Here is a 17,597-nt window from a genome sequence, read left to right as displayed (position 1 = left end):
TTCTCTCAAAACCATAGCAAAGGTACTTACTTCTCCTGTTTCACAGCATCTATTTACTTCTTCGGTACTAGTATAGTTGGAAAACAATCCTGACCACAAACATAACATTTATAACGGGAAGCCAGTATGATTGTAAAGAAAGGCAATACTGATTAAAAGAATGTGCTGTTAATTAAAGGCTGCATTTTGCACCAATAATCGAATGTCCCCACCCCACCCCCCATCCTTAGAGTTAGCATGTTTCATTTTAAGTATAATTACTAGACACTTACTTCCAGTAACTCGTCTGCAATCTGCAGTCTGCCATCTTTTCCAGCTGCTCCATTTGGATCAATTCCCACTACAAAAACACTCATCTTGGACCGGTCTTTGTTCCCAGCTAGGCTGAGTCCTAAGCCAGTCTTCCCTTTCTCCAACTCTATCATGTGCAGATCTCCAGACAGATGCCCATACCGCTGACTGATCTTTCCTAGTCATAAGGAGAGAGAAATTGGGTGGCAAGGGAAGAATTTATCTCCGAAAACTTAAAAAGAACACAAACTTTGGAAATTCAGCAGTCGTTGTCATAAACCCATAATCTTACACAGACTGAAACAATTCAAATAGGAATCTATGGTTCTTTTCTAATAAAATTCTCTAACTAGAAGAAAATGCCTCTAGGCACTTCAATTTATCAGAATGGAAGAGTAGAAAATCTCTCCCTCACTGCTCTATACAGTCTGCCTCTCTCTGTGTGTGTACACACTCACACACACACACAAACAAACACACACACACACACACACACACAACTCCCACACATATTTGTGTTTTTAAGATGTTTTCTAATAGCAGCAATTATCTCACTTGGACTATAATGGAAAAGACAACCAGAGAATAGAGCTTAATATGCTTGTCCATTATGCAAAAGACAGAATCTGAATTCATACAACAAAATGTACATAGCAAAAAATAATGTTGTTTCCACAAGTTATTCATGCAAGATAAAAAAAAAAGGAAGATGACCTTCACTTAGTATATGAAGATGTAAACAATTGTGAAAGGTTCTCTCAAGAAGCAAACTTACTCCAGCTGTATCCAAACTCATCTTCCTTATCCAGCTCTTCCAGGTATTGGTTGCTGGAACGCTGCAAAAGTTCACTGCTCATTCCTGGAGACAGTGAAGGAGGTGGCAGAAGCAGGTTACAAGACGAAGTCTTTTCTGGCTCTGAATCTGACTGGCTAGATGCCTGTGGAGAGTAAGGAAAATGCAGTGGCTGGGAACGTGCAGACTGGCACTGGGCAAAGAAAATGCATGAAGTGATGACAAAGAAAGGGCTGGGCCTTTGAAGTTAAAATACTGTGCAATAATAGAACGGAAACGCAATCACAGATGATGAAAAAAAAAAAACCAACCAGCATGGTAAATGAAAGTTCAAATGCACTTAAAGCAAAGCAGGACAGTTACTAAAAGCCAAATTCAGTGAAGGTTTATGTGCTGGGTGGCCTACATACCAAGGACTTACATAGACGTGAAAGTGTATTTCCAAAACCAAAAACAGTATCATATAAGGAAGGAAGGGAGATAATTTTACTATTCCCAAAGAAAAGTGGCGAGATGTGTTGTTTTGAGGATTCACATATAAAAGTGCCTTTGTTCAAATGGTGGGGAGGGGGAGAAGAGAAACTCACACGAAGCTTTAGCAATACTAGTTTGGATCCAAAGTTCCCATGTACAGAACTCTTCTCACTGTACATGCCTACTTCTGTGTCCCTGAAGCCCTCTTGAAACAAGCCACAGAGAGTTGGCGGACCTCTCCAGAACACAGCAGAAGTTGGTTTGGGAACCTGCATGAGAGATTGTGGGCATTGTCTCCTCCCCTCTCCTTTGGGAGCTTCCATTCGCCAAATGGACACTCTGGAAACAACTGTGTGTGTGTGTGTACATTTAACTTTATTTCAATACTTAGCGTGTACATATATAATAACTATATGCACACAGCTTCAGATTTTGTGTGGCTGAATGTTTCCGAACACAACCGAAAACCAAGGCGCGACTTCCGACTGGCTGCAGGAGCTTCCTGCACTCAATCAGAAGCTGCGGAAGACATTTGGCTTTACCTGCGACTGAACACTCACAACAACAACATCTTAGTCCTCTTGTATGCAGAGGTATGGGGCCTAACTGTGGCAAATGGTTTCACTAAGGTAACATAGGAAGAGACCCTATAAGCGTGAATGGGAGCATAATGATTGTCTTCGGGGATCTGAACAGGGAGCTCTTAATAAGAACAACGGTGACCTTAATTATGAAGAGTTGGCTCTCCAGGTATTGCTGGAATTCCAGCAATGATACCTGACGGTCGACCAAGCTGCCTGGGGGCTGATGGGAATTGCAGCCTGACAACTTCTGGAGAACCACACCCCCCCATCACTACTATAAAAGATGCAGAAATAAATACAAATGTGGCAACTCCCAAATCCTTCACCATAGTATCCTGTGGGTTTCAGACAACGAATTTGGGAGACAGTAAGTACAGAGAGAGCAGCCATCACTCTGAAAGAAGCAGGTACACTTGGAAGAAGCACGTGGTCTTTTGAAATGATCAAGGGGGCAAAATGGGGGGTTGAGGACAGACAGCACACAAGGAGTGCAGTACATACACTGACTACGATAGTTAACTACAAATTAGGAGAGTAACCGTGAATTAAAACAAACCTTAAATGGTGTAGGAGCAAAGGGATTACATGGGGAGCAAATGGTGGTAAATCTAATTGCATTCTGCATATCCTATGGTAACAGAAAACAGCAGGCTGTTTATTACAGTATCCTTGGAAGAATGCTACTTTTTGTACTGTACAAGTATTCTTACATAGGGAATGGGTTTTATATAAACTTTATTTTTTTTATCACATCAGATTGACTCTACATTTCTTAAAGGGCCTAACATGGCTTATCATTACCAGTCATAGGCCCTATCCAATATGTATTTGCACAGGCCTTGGAGCAAAAAAAGCCTTCTTGGGAGAAAATTGACAAAGACAATTCTGCAACCTGAGAACAAACATTTATGCATCAATTCACTTTTGCATGCAGATGTACATGAAGTGAAATGCCATAGCAGCCCCTCCAAAATCTGCTCAAGGGGAACCCCCAACTAGCTTTTGAAGGCGGCTCAGGGGCTGCAGGAGGGAGGAGAGGAAAGGAAGTTTAAGTCCTGTTCTGTGAGCAAAAGTGGCTTCTACTCACAGAACAGCAGTACTGGAGAGAACAGCAGAGAACCCCTTGCCTTTTGTTTGTTTTGAGAATCTAAGCCATGGGTAGGCAAACTAAGGCCTGGGGGCCAGATCTGGCTCAATGGCCTTCTAAATCTGGCCCGCAGACGGTCCAGGAATTAGTGTGTTTTTAAATGAGTAGAATGTGTCCTTTTATTTAGAATGCATCTCTGGGTTATTTGTGGGGCATAGGAATTTGTTCATCCCCCCCCCTAAAAAAAATTATAGTCCGGCCCCCCACAAGGTCTGAGGGACAGTGGACCAGCCCCCTGCTGAAAAAGTTTGCTGACCTCTGACCTAAGCTGTTAGTTTATTAAAAGAAAAGTAAGTTTACTTCTATAGCCCTTACCTATATCACCAAGTAGAGACAGAACGCTTGCATTTAAGCAGTTATGTGGCACCTTGGAGACACAGGAAGGTGCCTTATAGTGAGTGAAACCACTGGTGTCTAGTAACTGACTGGCAGCAGCTGCCCAAGATTTCAGAAGGTTTTCTTTTCCCTCAGCTCAGCCTAAGAAGCCAGAGACTAGGCAGAGGAACTTCTTGCATCTAAAGCACATGTTCCACCACTAAGCTTCACGACACCCCCCCCCCCCTATTTTCATGGCAACAAATAACAGATAGCATAAAGTATCTGGGATGGGAACCGAAGGTAGAATTGTAGAGTTGGAAGGGACCACAATAATCATCTAGTCCAACTCCCTGCAAGACAGGAATACAGGAATATTTTGCCCAGCTTGGGGCTTGAACCCACAATCCTGAGATTAAGAGTCTCATTCTCTATCAACTGAGGCATCAATGTTAGTTAGATCTGTAGCCTGAATTCCCTTGCAGACAGCAGTGGTCTGCTATTGACTTTGTCAGGACTGATCACAGAATTGTCCTGTGACTAGGTTCTGGCGGCGACAATGCAACCAGTGATACAAGAATGCCTCTAGACACAATTCATTTACAGTCCACTCTGACACATGACTATGTCCCACTGATATCAGTACAGCTAGCTTCCAGGTAAGCGATTACAGAACTGCAACCTTAGCTATTTGTGTTCTGTATTCTCCACACCATTCCTTAATATTCCTAATTCACTGGGGCAGGGTGGAGGGTGGGGGAGGAGAAGAGCCAAACTATTTCTGTTAATATTCTCAAAAAGATTTGGGAATGCGGTCATATTGTATACGTGTGTGTATGTTTAAAATCCTAACCCACACCAATTCATGTAATATTTTACAATGAAGATTCGTAGCTTTAGTGAGCAGTTTATCTGTTAAATACAAAGCATGACACAGTTGCAGCCTCTGGTCTTTCCCCAAACAACAGTCTGTCTCTCTGTCTTACTATGATTGTGGACCAGCTGGTTCAACGGTCAAATGAAAGCTTTTTGGGTGAGTATGGTGGACCTATCTCCGATAAGGAGAATGCTTTTCCTCCAGTAAGACACTGGTTTATTGATGTTTGTTCAAAAAATATCAAGTGAGGGAGAGGAGAAGGAGCAGAGAAAGAGAGGAACACATAAATTTTCACTGAGTCCATCGCAAACATCCATGCATCATCCAACCTTGTTAGTGTTGAACTGTAGAGGCTCAACAAAGGGGTTAGTGCTGCTGAAGGCAGGAGGCTTACTGAAAGGGTTGTACTGCAGGTAAGGCATAGGGAGGTTCTACGAGAAAAACAGAAAGGGGCTTGCTAACCAAAAGGCAAATACATTAGGGCACTTCCACACAAACATGACCATCCATTAGCCAACATCAAATCCAGGGGTCAGCAAACTAAAAATCCCGTGGGCCGGATCTGGCCGAATTGCCCTCTGGATCTAGCCCGCAAATGGTTCTGCAACCACCACTTGGATTGGCGCGATTGCCACTTTCTTTCAATTTTTTCGGGCACCATTTTTTGGGTGGTTTTCCCCCTCCCTCCCTCACCGTGGTGGCATCTCCTCCCTCCCTCCCTCCCTCTTCCTGGCTTCTCCCCACCCTGCGGAGGAAGGGGGCTGGGCTTTGATAGGAAGCCTCGCCACCCGCCTGCCAGCCTCTCCCCATGGGCTGGAGCTTGGTGCACCTGCTGGCCTTGTGCATGGCACCCAGGAAAGCTGGCCCCAAAAGGAGAGGCACGGTCACCACCACCAGCTCCCAACCGCAGGCGGAGCAGCGGTGGAGGTAGGCAGGGGGAGGGGAGGGGCTGTGGGAGGCGGGGAGAGAGAAGCCCCCTCTGCAGTCCGCAGCCACTAGGTCTGGGGGACGGTGAACTAGCGCCCTCCCCAAAAAAGTTTGCTGACCCCTGATCAAATCCATGTGTGAAAATGGTGGTCATGGATCAAATACCACAGAGTGATTGCAAAGCATTTCAGACACAATGCGTTTCAATGACAATTCACACATTCCAGCTGAGAATCACTGATAAATAAGGATGTTGAGTGTTGCACCTGCATCCACGTTTGTACCACCCTTTATGCATGAGACCTCTCCATGGTTTTAAGCCTCTCAAAAAGGAACAGGACTCCACCAAGATTGTTCCAAATATTCCTTCATTATCATTGCAAGTCCAAATTAGAAAAGCAGGTGCACACATCCGTAATTTATATTAGTGCAGTGGGGAGGGGGGCGAGTTGCCTCTTAGCGCAACCACAGCACTAGCTGTGATCCAGCAAAGGTAGCTTGAAAACAATATAAACATATGCCTGGCACAAAGCTGCCTGATGGATAAGGGATTAAGAGGAGGACCTCATGGTTACCGCCAAACCACAGTTTTCAGCCATAGCTGGAAGTAGGTTGGAAGCTGTGGTCTTACATAACCATGATTAGCACCGCTATAGAGGTTGTCCTATGCAGGGTGAATAAAAATCAATGATATTTACCTTTTAATACAGCTTTGTTAAGAAAAAAAAAAGTATCCAGCAATTTAACACGTTCCACCAGTGCATGTTGTGGGTGGGAAATGGCTAAGTGTTACCTAGGGGATATGAATGATTACTGTGGCCAGTAAATAAAAAAAAAGATTTTTTTTATTTAAATCAGATTTTTTAAAATAAAATGGCTTTGAAGGAAAAACCTTTCTAAATATAGTTTTCTATTTAAGTTACATTATAGTCTAAAGGCTATTCATCAGGAAATAAGGATTTGTTTTAAGTTTTTCATGTGTGCTAAAACTCAGTCTAAGGTTTTGTGTGGTTTTTTATAAAAAAGTTAAGCACATCAGTTAACAAACATGGATACATATTCTATAACGTTATTGTTTTAGTTAAATAAATTGTTTAAATTGTTATGAAGGAAATGATTGTTTTTCTCCTTCCAATAAAGTACAGCAGAGAAGTTGTCCAAATATAAACAGTTAATTTATCAAACCTCACAATAATTTCATAATTATCTGTCTACATATTTCTAATAGTAAAACCAAATCAGTAATTTCTGATATACGTAACTGTAAAAACTGCTCTGAAAATATATTATTCCAAAAATGAAACCTTCATCTGGTTCTAAATATTAAGATTATACCAGCTAGAGTGAGTCTTTCTGTAAAAAAAAAAAATGATTTAAATCAAGTCTTACTGACTAGTTTTAATCAAGTCTTACTGACTCTGTTTTAAATCAAATCCACCCTGGTCCTACGTCATCGTTAGCTCAGACACTGAACACAAGGGGAAATTTCCATGCAAGATGTGATGAAGAAGGAGTGCACAACACAAGGGCAACAGATAATGAAAGCTTCAAAGCCCATGGGGCATTCCCAATCTCCTACCAAATCCTATGCCTGCTTATTTGGAAGTACGGTAAATTCCACTCAACTCAGTGGGACTTACTTTTAAATAAAAAAGGACAGGATCTGAATGCACAACTGTTGCCACTGTTGTTACAATTAACAAGGCGAAAATATTACACCAACAGACAATAAATTACCATATTTTTCCATGTACAACATGCCCCCATGTATAAGACACCCCCTATTTTTAGGGACTCCAATTTAATAAATTCCCACCCTTCACTATCCGTGTATAAGAAGACCCACAGTTTTTCACATAATTTTAAAGTAAAAAACCTAGTCTTATACACAGAAAAGTATGGTATATACTTTAAATATTGATAAAAACATAGTGGTAAGCAGAATCTGAAAAGGTTTGTCAACGCGACTCCCATCCTTTGCAAATAAGTTACCGGGGGGGAATGCACAATGGAATACTTAACTTATTAAACAAGCAAGTTAAGAGTTGTTTCAAAACAATATATATGACTGGCCACAGTAATCATTCATATCCCCTAGGTAACACTTAGCCATTTCCCACCCACAACATGCACTGGTGGAACGTGTTAAATTGCTGGATACTTTTTTTTTTCTTAACAAAGCTGTATTAAAAGGTAACTCTCATTATAGGACCCGGTTAGTTGTGTGGATTACTGTCTGTGACCAAAGACTGGAAATCCCCTTATAGGATCTTGCTCTAAAAACACAACGGCGGTTTTCAAACGAAGAGCACAAACTAGAAGCGCTGCTTTTCTCCATGCCACAGCAAATGCACAAGCCTCAAATAGCATCTTGCACACAATCACCAATATTCTGCAAAGCTACTCCATGCGAATTTACCTGCGACGACTGGTGGTAAAATGGATTATTAGGTTTCTGCCCGCTGGGAGCAGAGGACGATACAGAGCTATAGAGAGATTCTGGCTGGGAAACAAAAAGTTTGTGAAACAGCTTGTAAATCAAGACATGCAGCTTACAGCGAATCTACAAGGAGGAAGTGTCGTTACAAACAATGCAAGCTACTATATTAAAACTATTTTGCAGGTGCTTGTGTCGCCCATGCAGCGCAAGTTACTGAAAGTGTGAAGTGAAGCAAAACGAAACAGGGCCCTCTGCATACTTGAACGGTGCATCTGCACAGGAAGTTTCCGTCCCTCCTGGTTAATGCTTTACAAGCGTTGAAACGAAAAGGGGCATTTGGGTGCAAAGGGCGTTTGCAACTATTCTGTCCCATGCAGATTGTGCAGGCCATGCACAGCCCACAGCTGTCTCCAGCTGCCATGTTTGACGAGCATGTAATCAAGATGGGATATACACAGGTGCTCTGGGGCAGGAGGGTCTCTGAACTGAATGAGCAGTCTCATAATCTCAACAATTGCTTGGTGTGGAAGAGCTGTTAGAACAGCGTTCCTCAAACTTGGGCCTCCAGCTGCTTTTGAACTACAACCCCCATCATCCTCAACCACTGGTCCTGCTAGCTAGGGGTGGTGGAAGTTGTAGTAAAAAAAAAAAAAAACCCAGCTGCAGATCCAAGACTGGGAAACCCTGTCTTAGAACTTTTCCACGGTGCCTAACAAAATGTACATATATATTTTTGGTTGCCACCACTCGCTTTGATCCAGAAACCTGCACTGTCTTACAAATCCATTCTAAAGTAGGTTTTCAAGGATTGGTTTTTTTGTTTAGTTTGCATGTGTGTGCTAATTGCAACCACTATGAATCCTACCCTTAGCTTTGTGGAAATGTCCTCCCCAAAATAACATAGCCTTGGATGTTTAATTTCTCCCTGCATATTTTGGTTCTGCAAATCTTTCTTTCACAGTTCATATGCTTACCCTTGGTCTGTTTATAATGCTTTGTACCATAAAGACTACTGGATTGCCTGCTCTTCTTATGGCTTCCACAGCTTGTTCGTGGCTTGCATCTCTGAGGTTAATTCCATCCACCTGAAATCGTAAGGCCTAAGCTTAACACAATGGTACACGCAGCTAGAAAAATAATAACGCAGCAACTTCTAGAAAATGTATTTCACTTCTCTTTGTCATGGTGAAAACATAACAAGCAAACAAGCAAAAAACTAGGGGCAGTCTTTTCTGACATCAGGCCTTCAGGATAGTGCAGAGTTAAGGAGACCGAGCTGCAAATAAGGAGCCCGTAGTTCAAATCTTGTTACAGTCATGAGCTTTAACCTTAAGCAAAGGGCTTTATCCAAGCCTGAGTACCGTCTTTCGCAATATGAGGGCAATAATCCTGACCTACCTTACAGGGCTGCTGCAAGGATATTGAGACAAATGTATGTGAATCATTGAGAAAACTCAGGACTCAGATACACTTATCAACTATATCATTATAACTGCATTATAAACATGTGACACCAGGTGGTGTTGTAGAGCTGTGATCTATCGCTAGTGGGGTTTTACACTAACAGCTTTTATAACGCATTTTTCTGCAACGCGTTTTTTTAATGTGTATAGACCCAGCCTCAAATTCAATGTATTATCAATCCACAGCAGACAAACCACCTGTGTATGGCAATTTACATGTGTACTTATTTCTTTTTTTTAAAAAAAGAGAGAAGTTTCAGGATAGGTCATAATTTGTAAGCAGCGAACAGAATTTCTAAAACGCTTCTGCAAATAAAAATTTGAAAATCGTATTTCCAAAGCAAGATTGTGTTTACATGCTTCATTGAATTCCTGCAAGGCTCAATTAACATGCATATAAAGTACAACCTTCATTTTAAAGGGAGGGGGAAGGAAGGGAAAAGGTGAGACACTGCCATTTAGACTCCCTCAAAAGCTGCAAAATGCAGTCTTTCCAAGAAGGCCAAGACTTAGCACTTCCTGAAAGGGGGCTTCCACTTGTGCAGATGTCTAAGACTGTTTTGGCTGTTTCGGCACCTGAAGAAAATGAGGTTATAATATTAGTGTTAGTAAGTTAATTCGGATTTTCGGTCACTATTAAAGCTAGAAGCCAAGGTAAAGCATGCTAGTGGTTAGTTGCAATTTTAACATTAGAAGTCTCATGGGAAGAGCTCTCTTTACCACTTTAGTTTTTATAAGACGACTGAGAATTAAACAATCCACTATAAAGCATGGAGAGATGGGCAAACGTTAGAGTTTGTAAACTTCCAGAGGTGGAAACCATGGTGCTTGCAGGACACAAACCATGGGCACCAGAACAAAATACTTAATTCAAATGTACAGTAGTAATAGAAATCATTTCATAGAATCATAGTTGGAAGAGACCACCAGAGCCATCTAGCTCAACGCCCTGCAATGCAGGACTCTTTTGCTCAACGTGGGGACTCAGACTCATAACCCTGAGACTAAGAGTCTCGTGCTCTACCAATTGAGCCCAACAGATCTAGTTCAGTCATGCCAGAAGCTGTTTACAACATGCATTCTACTTCTGGAAGTCAATCTTCTTAGAACAACCAGCAGTCCCGTTCAATGTCTGTAAGGAGGTTGGGGGCTTTAACTGTGGGAAAGTGCAGGGTGATCTACTACCTCCACTATTCTATCTCCAGTTTTCAAGGTTCCGTTTTTGCCAGCAGGGCTGTCTTCAAGAATGTGTTTGATGAAGATTCCTCTCATGACTTCGCCGCTGCTCAGTCGGCTTCCCATTCCTCGTCCACCGACAATGCTGATTCCCAGGGACTTGCTGGGTTCTCTCCAGAGTTCAACCCTATAATTATAAATACGTTAAGAAATGCAGCGCATCTACATTACAGGTCTGCAACTTTTACAAATTGCATCTCAGCATGCTTGAACGTAGGGCTGAAGAGAATCTTTGTCACTTTCGGTTGCTATTTAGGATTGTGCCATTTTGAGTCGAGGGGAGAATCTTTCATTAAACAGGAAAACAAATATGGGCAAAATCAGAAACTGTTCATTCAAGCGCTTCACAATGCAGTCACCTAGGAGAGAGCTGGGCTTTTGTTTCTTGTAACAACAGGTCTGAAATTAAATAGGCATGTCTCGCACAACCTTACTAAGATTTAAGTAACAACAACAACAACTTCCACTGACAGTTTCTTTTTCTTCCTTCCTTCCTTAATTTTTTTATGTATCGGCCTTCATTAAAAGATCCCAGGGTAGTTCACAGAATAAAATACAAGATAAAACACAGTAAATAATTAAACCAAAACAATAAAACAGCTAAATAATAATAATAATAATAATAATAATTATTATTATTATTATTATTATTATTATTATTATTATTATTATTTATACCCCACCCATCTGGCTGGGTTTCCCCTGCCACTCTGGGCAGCTTCCAATAAAACACTAAAATACAATAACTTATTAAACATTAAAAGCTTCCCTAAACAGGGCTGCCTTCAGATGTCTTCTAAAAGTTTGGTAGTTATTTTTCTCTTTGACATCTGGTGGGAGGGCGTTCCACAGGGCAGGTGCCACTAAAAAGAAGGTCCTCTGCCTGGTTCCCTGTAACTTGGCTTCTCACAGCGAGGGAACTGCCAGAAGGCCCTCGGCGCTGGACCTCAGTGTCCGGGTAGAATGATGGAGGCCTGGTTGAAGAGGAACATTTTTGCCTGGCACCTAAAAATATATAATGAAGGCACCAGGCGAACCTCCTTGAGGAGAGCATTCCACATACGGGGAGCCACTACAGAGAAGGCCCACTCTCATGCTGCTACCCTCTGGACTTCACGTGGAAGAAGCACACAAAGAAAAGCATTGACAGCATGATATAGAATTGTGCTCACACAGTGGTTACTCCCAGGGGTGACAAACGGGTGCCTGATTGCAGCTTCCTTTTCCTCCTATGGTGTCAGTGATGGGAGGTGGTAACAGGGCCGGATTTAGGTTTGATGAGGCCCTAAACTACTGAAGGTAACGGGGCCCTTTATATGTCTAGCTGTCCTTTGTCAACAACAAATTGTTGCTGATTTTTTATGTTTGAATATATGCTATATGGTAATTTATGGACCTATTAGGTCCATACACAACACAAAACACTGTTGCTGTATGTAGGTTTTATTTTATTTGTTTTTTTATCTTATATTTTGGAAATGTACATCCAGGTGTTTTTTTCCTTTAATTTTTTTTGGGGGCCCCAAGAGAGTGGGATCCTAAGCTATAGCTTGTTTAGTGTATATGTAAATCCGACACTGCTAATATTACACAAGTTAAGACCTCTGTGGAGAACTGTCAAAGACCAATCTAGGAATTCAAGAGGTCAGGCAGAGATGTAATTCTGCCTGCCTGCCTGTGATGATGATCAGGCACACCTCTGCAGCTCCAGATCTCCTCCCACCTTGTCTAAGGATTTCTCCTTTGCTCCTTTCAATTTGTAGGAAGCCCTTTCAATTCCAAAGCCGAGGGCTGCATCCAGCAATGCCATTCCACTTACACAATAGACATCTGCTTGTGCAATAAAACCTTTCCACTCCTGTCCTCTTCCTTGCAGTCCCTGGAGCACTTTCAAAATCTGCTCCAGAAGGTTTGAGGACAGATTCTGGCAGTGAATGAGGAGATGAAAGGAATGGGGTGGGTGTGTCCCACTGCACAAGTGGTGTGTTGGAAACAAACCTAAGTATGGCGGTCATTCATACGTCATTATTGCAGTTGGCACCAACTAGAATTCCCAACCATGGTTAGAAGCACTCCCAGTTCTCCCGACTACAAATCAATAAACTGCACAAGAAATGAAACTATCCAAATTATCCAAATTCCATGTACATGTCTTCTTTGTTTGGCAATCACTTGTAGCCAAGTTAGATTGTCTTCCATGAACATGGTCTTAATAATGAGTCCATAAGTGACTGTGGGGGCTAATTCTGGATCCACACGTCTTTCCATAGGTGGGGCATAGGTTTCAAGGCAAGAGTTGATCACGGTGAAGATTTGGTAAACATGCCTTGTGAATTAACTAAGATATCAATTTATCCTGATTTCCAGTTATCCAGGCATTCTGGCTGTGCCCCCAAATCAATAAAATGTGAGAAACTGGACATTGAACCAGAATAAACTGCTAAGAGGGTTATCTGAGTAGCAGAAACACACATACCTCCTTGGTTGGTTCCAGTTACTGTAGCCTGCATTCTGAAGTTCACTTTCTTCTCCTTCACCTTCTTCCCGTTCTGGTAGTTCTGGAATTTCTCTGGTAATAAACAAGGGCATGTACAGCATGCTTTAGTAACCTACAAATGGCATCTCTCACCATAGCTGTCAAGTGTCCCTTATTTGAAGGGACAGTCCCTTATTGCAGCACCATGTCCCACTGCTGTCCCTTATTGATGGATGTCCCTTAAATGTCCCTTAAATGATGTCCCTTAAATTTCAAAGGAAGCAGCTCCTCTCCCTCCCTGCTGGCCAGGGAGGAGGGAGGCTCCAACTGTGTTGCTCACCCAATAAAAAGTCTAAGAATGACTGGGGGTGGAGCTTGCATGCCTTGTGTGTGGCTAGTTAATGCAAGCTGAGGGGTTTTTTGAATGCTGGATGTAATTTTGTTGCACATGCTGCTGCAAACTTTGCAGTGCAAAGCCAGGCCAGGAAGCCATCTTAAGTTGAGGCTGCATAGGCCTTGTGGTGCATGTGATTCAGATTCTATTCGGTTGAACCTCTGGTTACAAAGTTGGTTGGACAGTGTTCTCGAAGCTACCCAGCATGAGTTTGACCAGACTGCAGGTGAGGCTGCAGGTCCCTTATTTTGGCTGCTGGTCCCTTATTTTCAAGGCTGCTGGTCCCTTATTTTCAAATCTGTAAGTTGACAGCTATGTCTCTCACCATCCTGAAGTACTGAAGACAAAGGGTCATAACCAAAGTTAACTCTACTCAGCGTAGACCCATTGAAATTAATGGGTGTGACTAACTCTAGTCCATCCATTTCAATGGGTCTACTCAGAATATAACTTAACTGAATACAATCCAGGATTATAGCCTTGCTCCACATTTTTTAAAAAATCAAACAATCTAAAGCACTTTCCCCAGTCAATCAGACTAGAAATGGATACAATTTCCAGTTGCATTGTTTTTTGAACTCTTGGGGCTTTTGGGAGATAAAAAAAAATACAACCTTGCAAGCAAACTGAGAAAATAAAAATACAACTAAGACAATAACAAGGGCACAAGAATAGGAAGAAGGATAAGAAATGTATAGGAAATGGAGGTGATTCTATATTCTGTATATCAATCAAGATCCAAAAACTGCAGGTTGTATTTTATATCTACATATGGACTCCCCCCCCTCCTCACATCCCTGGTATTCCAGAATAGCACTCCATGACACACAACAGCCTTCCATTTGAAGGCATTACCAGTTGGACAAGACGGTTCACAAAGTCACATTGACAATTTCATTCAAAAATGGTATCCATTCATATCTTATGCCAACCCAAATCCAAACTGTGAACATATTGCTAAATATCATAAATCCTTCTTGCAATTTCACAATTCCTCTGGAATAATCCTATTCTCATTTGTAGGAAAAGTCACTGGTGGAGGTTAAGAATGGGGAGCCGGGGGAAAGGAAGGCAGAATAATGACTAGTCAATTAACTGTTATTTTCTCTTCGGGAGGAAAACCATGATTTTTGTTGTTGTTTAGTCGTTTAGTCGTGTCCAACTCTTTGTGACCCCATGAACCAGAACACGCCAGGCACTCCTGTCTTCCACTGCCTCTCGCAGTTTGGTCAAACTCATGCTGGTAGCTTCGAGAACACTGTCCAACCATCTCATCCTCTGTTGTCCCCTTCTCCTTGTGCCCTCAATCTTTCCCAGCATCAGGGTCTTTTCTAGGGAGTCTTCTCTTCTCATGAGGTGGCCACAGTATTGGAGCCTCAGCTTCAGGATCTGTCCTTCCAGTGAGCACTCAGGGCTGATTTCCTTCAGAATGGATAGGTTTGATCTTCTTGCAGTCCATGGGACTCTCAGGAGTCTCCTCCAGCACAATAATTCAAAAGCATCAATTCTTCGGCGATCAGCCTTCTTTATGGCCCAGCTCTCACTTCCATACATCACTACTAGGAAAACCATAGCTTTAACAAACCATGATTTATTATGCTGTAAACGAGCTGGTCCCTCGTCCCATCATGCTCTGCCTTCGCTGTGACAGTCCTGGCTTTTATCAAGAACAGTTCCCCATGAAGCCCACACCAGTAACTCTGGTTTAGTACAAGCCAAAATATTTGCACAATGGTGAACAACGTTTCTGAAGCAAATCATTGGCTAGCCTAAGTATTTCTTTGTCTGTGCTTTAAAAAAAACACAACCACCATATTATCGTCTAGAGTAAACAGACGCCAGACATTTGCCTATCGTTTTTTAGTAAAAGTTTTTTGCTTCAGCAAGGATGGAGGTAGAATTTTCATGCTATTAGCATATGTATGTGTAAACAGAGGTAAAGGAAAGGATTATAGCAATATGGTGTAGTAGATTACCTGACAACATGTGAAGGAAAAACATCTAGTGGCATTCTTTCTTCTAGCTGCTGCCCTAAGCTGACCTGGTACTCTTCAAACTGCTCTGCTGGCACATAGGTAATGCTGCAATATAAAACATAAAAAATAAACCTAAAATGCTGCAGGTGTCTGAGGAATAGCTCAGTAACAAGCAGTCACGATTTTAAGGCCTTCTCCATCCGCACTACTTGGTTCTTGAGCCAAAAGTCTCTCTTTGAATTAATGGGGTGTGCAACAATTCCAAACAAGAGCACAATACCAAGATCTAGGCCATGATTCAGAACCTTTCATCTTATTGGATGACCTAGAAATAACAATGAATGATACATGCTGGGCTCTAAAACTGGTGAAAATGCTAAAAGCATGACAGCTAAGATTCAGAGGTGTGGTGACAGAAACACGTGGATCCAGTGTTTACTTTCAGGAGCTGCTTCTCTCTGGGTTGCCACCAATAATAGTTTTGTGTTGGAGAAAAGCACTTCCTCTCACAGTACTCACTAATTCTCCCTAAGTACTGCAGCCCACCCCAGTCTGCTAAAAAAGAAACTGCTCCTGAAGGTTGGAAGGTCCTCTGGAACAGCAGGGAATGAGCCACAGAGGGCTTTAACACATCTTTGTGTGTGCAGTGGTAGGAGTTTGAAAATTGTGTTGCCTTGCATGATTGGAAGCAGTTTCTACTAGTGAAAAACTGCTACTAGCTACACACGTCCCCTTTCATATCAAACTGATATATCTTTCCTCTGGGTACTATTTTCCTTCCTCTGAGATTAGGTGGCTTGCAACTCAAAGCAGGATAGTCTTAGCAATGGCACCGCAATTGTAGAGCAGTCTCTCCAAGAAGGTTCTGCACACACAACAGGAAGGATGAAAGCGGCTAATGCTGCTGAGGTTTTTTGTCATTTTAATGTTTGGAATATTCATAATTGGCTTGTTTTTGCTTTATTCCTTGTACCTCAACTTGGGTGCTTCACAAAGGCAATCATAAATATGGAAAATTGATTTTTTTAAAAAAAAAAATACTAAAACAAAAATTCCTTATGCCTCATTACTGTTCCCCACTGCCAATCAATATATCAACTGCATCAACTTGACTGCGATAAAATTACCCCTGCCGTTTGCAGACATCCATTCTGGCTAAAATGCTGCCTTGTTGTTTCGGAGGTTATCCCTTTAAAGTGCTCATTTTAGAGAGAAATAAGTAGTAGTGGTCAGAAAGTCTGGAGAGATGGTGGTATTTATGGAGGTAACATGATTCTTTTAAACTGGTAAATGCAACAAAACACATGATTGTAACTAGGGGGGAAAGTGAATAAAGCTATGGTAACATTAGAAATGAAAATGGTATCACATTGATAAATAAATCACATGGATAAATAAATAAAAAATCTAGCACTATAGAGAGAGATTCCAGAGCAGGGGAAACTTCATTCATACATTCAACAAAAAAATTCCAACAGATGTCACAACTTCAGATCTTTAGATTATATGGAAAATGAGAGTAGAATTGGGTAGTTGTACAACATTCTTTTTGGTTGAAAGACAATTTAGGAAGGAGGATATGATAAAAGGAGAGATGGCTCACAAGCCCATCCACTTTAGATTCCATAATTGGCAGGAAAGGCTGAAAAACTGAAGCTGGAAAGGACTAAACTGACTACACATCAGCTCGGCACTCAGAAAGTAAGCAAAAATAAATAAATGAATGAATCATATCCTGCGCTAAATAAAGTCAGAGGACAGTGGTGTAAACGTGAGGCAGCATGCAATACTAAAAGGAATCAACTGCATGCTTGATTCTATAGCCACACAAAAAAGCCTTCTGTACATACTATGATAGGAAATATGCCAAATAAAGAAATCTGTGATCACATTCAGGACAATTTACAATACAGTCAACAGGCTTGGCAACTAGAGTCTTTTGGTTACACAGTGGAGAGAGTAAAACATTAGTGTCACAGAAAATATGACAGTGAGATTAATCCAGATATCAGTACATCCATGATTGTATCAGTAACTAGCACCTTGGGAAAGAGTGTTCAGGTATCTTTACTAGTGTTGCGATACACAGTTGTATAGCAATGCTGAAAAACCACAATATATAATCAGATTGAATGCATAAATGCAGTGAGAAGGAGCACAGTCCTGTGCTATAACAATTGCTGAAGTGTGCTTTGCAAAACCAA

The 17,597-nt window shown here is 41.6% G+C and overlaps 1 protein-coding gene across 27 annotated transcripts in view; it reads right to left on the bottom strand.

Annotated features, from left to right (window-relative positions):
- The window catches only part of MPDZ (multiple PDZ domain crumbs cell polarity complex component), a 116,015-nt gene that overhangs the window by 30,934 nt on the left and 67,484 nt on the right, over positions 1–17,597 (bottom strand). For 12 of the 27 annotated variants that reach the window (XM_083718139.1, XM_083718154.1, XM_083718141.1 and 9 more), the window contains 6 exons: positions 15,394–15,498; positions 13,024–13,116; positions 10,497–10,674; positions 8,823–8,933; positions 1,067–1,229; positions 273–469 (listed from right to left, as the gene is read on the bottom strand). In XM_083718139.1, coding sequence (XP_083574265.1) covers positions 273–469; positions 1,067–1,229; positions 8,823–8,933; positions 10,497–10,674; positions 13,024–13,116; positions 15,394–15,498 — 847 coding nt within the window. Of the gene's footprint in view, positions 1–272; positions 470–1,066; positions 1,230–2,698; positions 2,771–4,810; positions 4,913–7,827; positions 7,912–8,822; positions 8,934–10,496; positions 10,675–13,023; positions 13,117–15,393; positions 15,499–17,597 lie in introns of all 27 variants that reach the window. The other 15 variants (XM_083718144.1, XM_083718159.1, XM_083718162.1 and 12 more) reach the window with 5 other exon arrangements.

The sequence above is a fragment of the Podarcis gaigeae genome (genome assembly GCF_964106915.1).
Source record: "Podarcis gaigeae genome assembly, chromosome: 17".
Classification (NCBI taxonomy): Eukaryota; Metazoa; Chordata; class Lepidosauria; order Squamata; family Lacertidae; genus Podarcis; species Podarcis gaigeae.
Note: the sequence above shows the minus strand (reverse complement) of the source record. Positions and strands in the feature narration are given on the sequence as shown.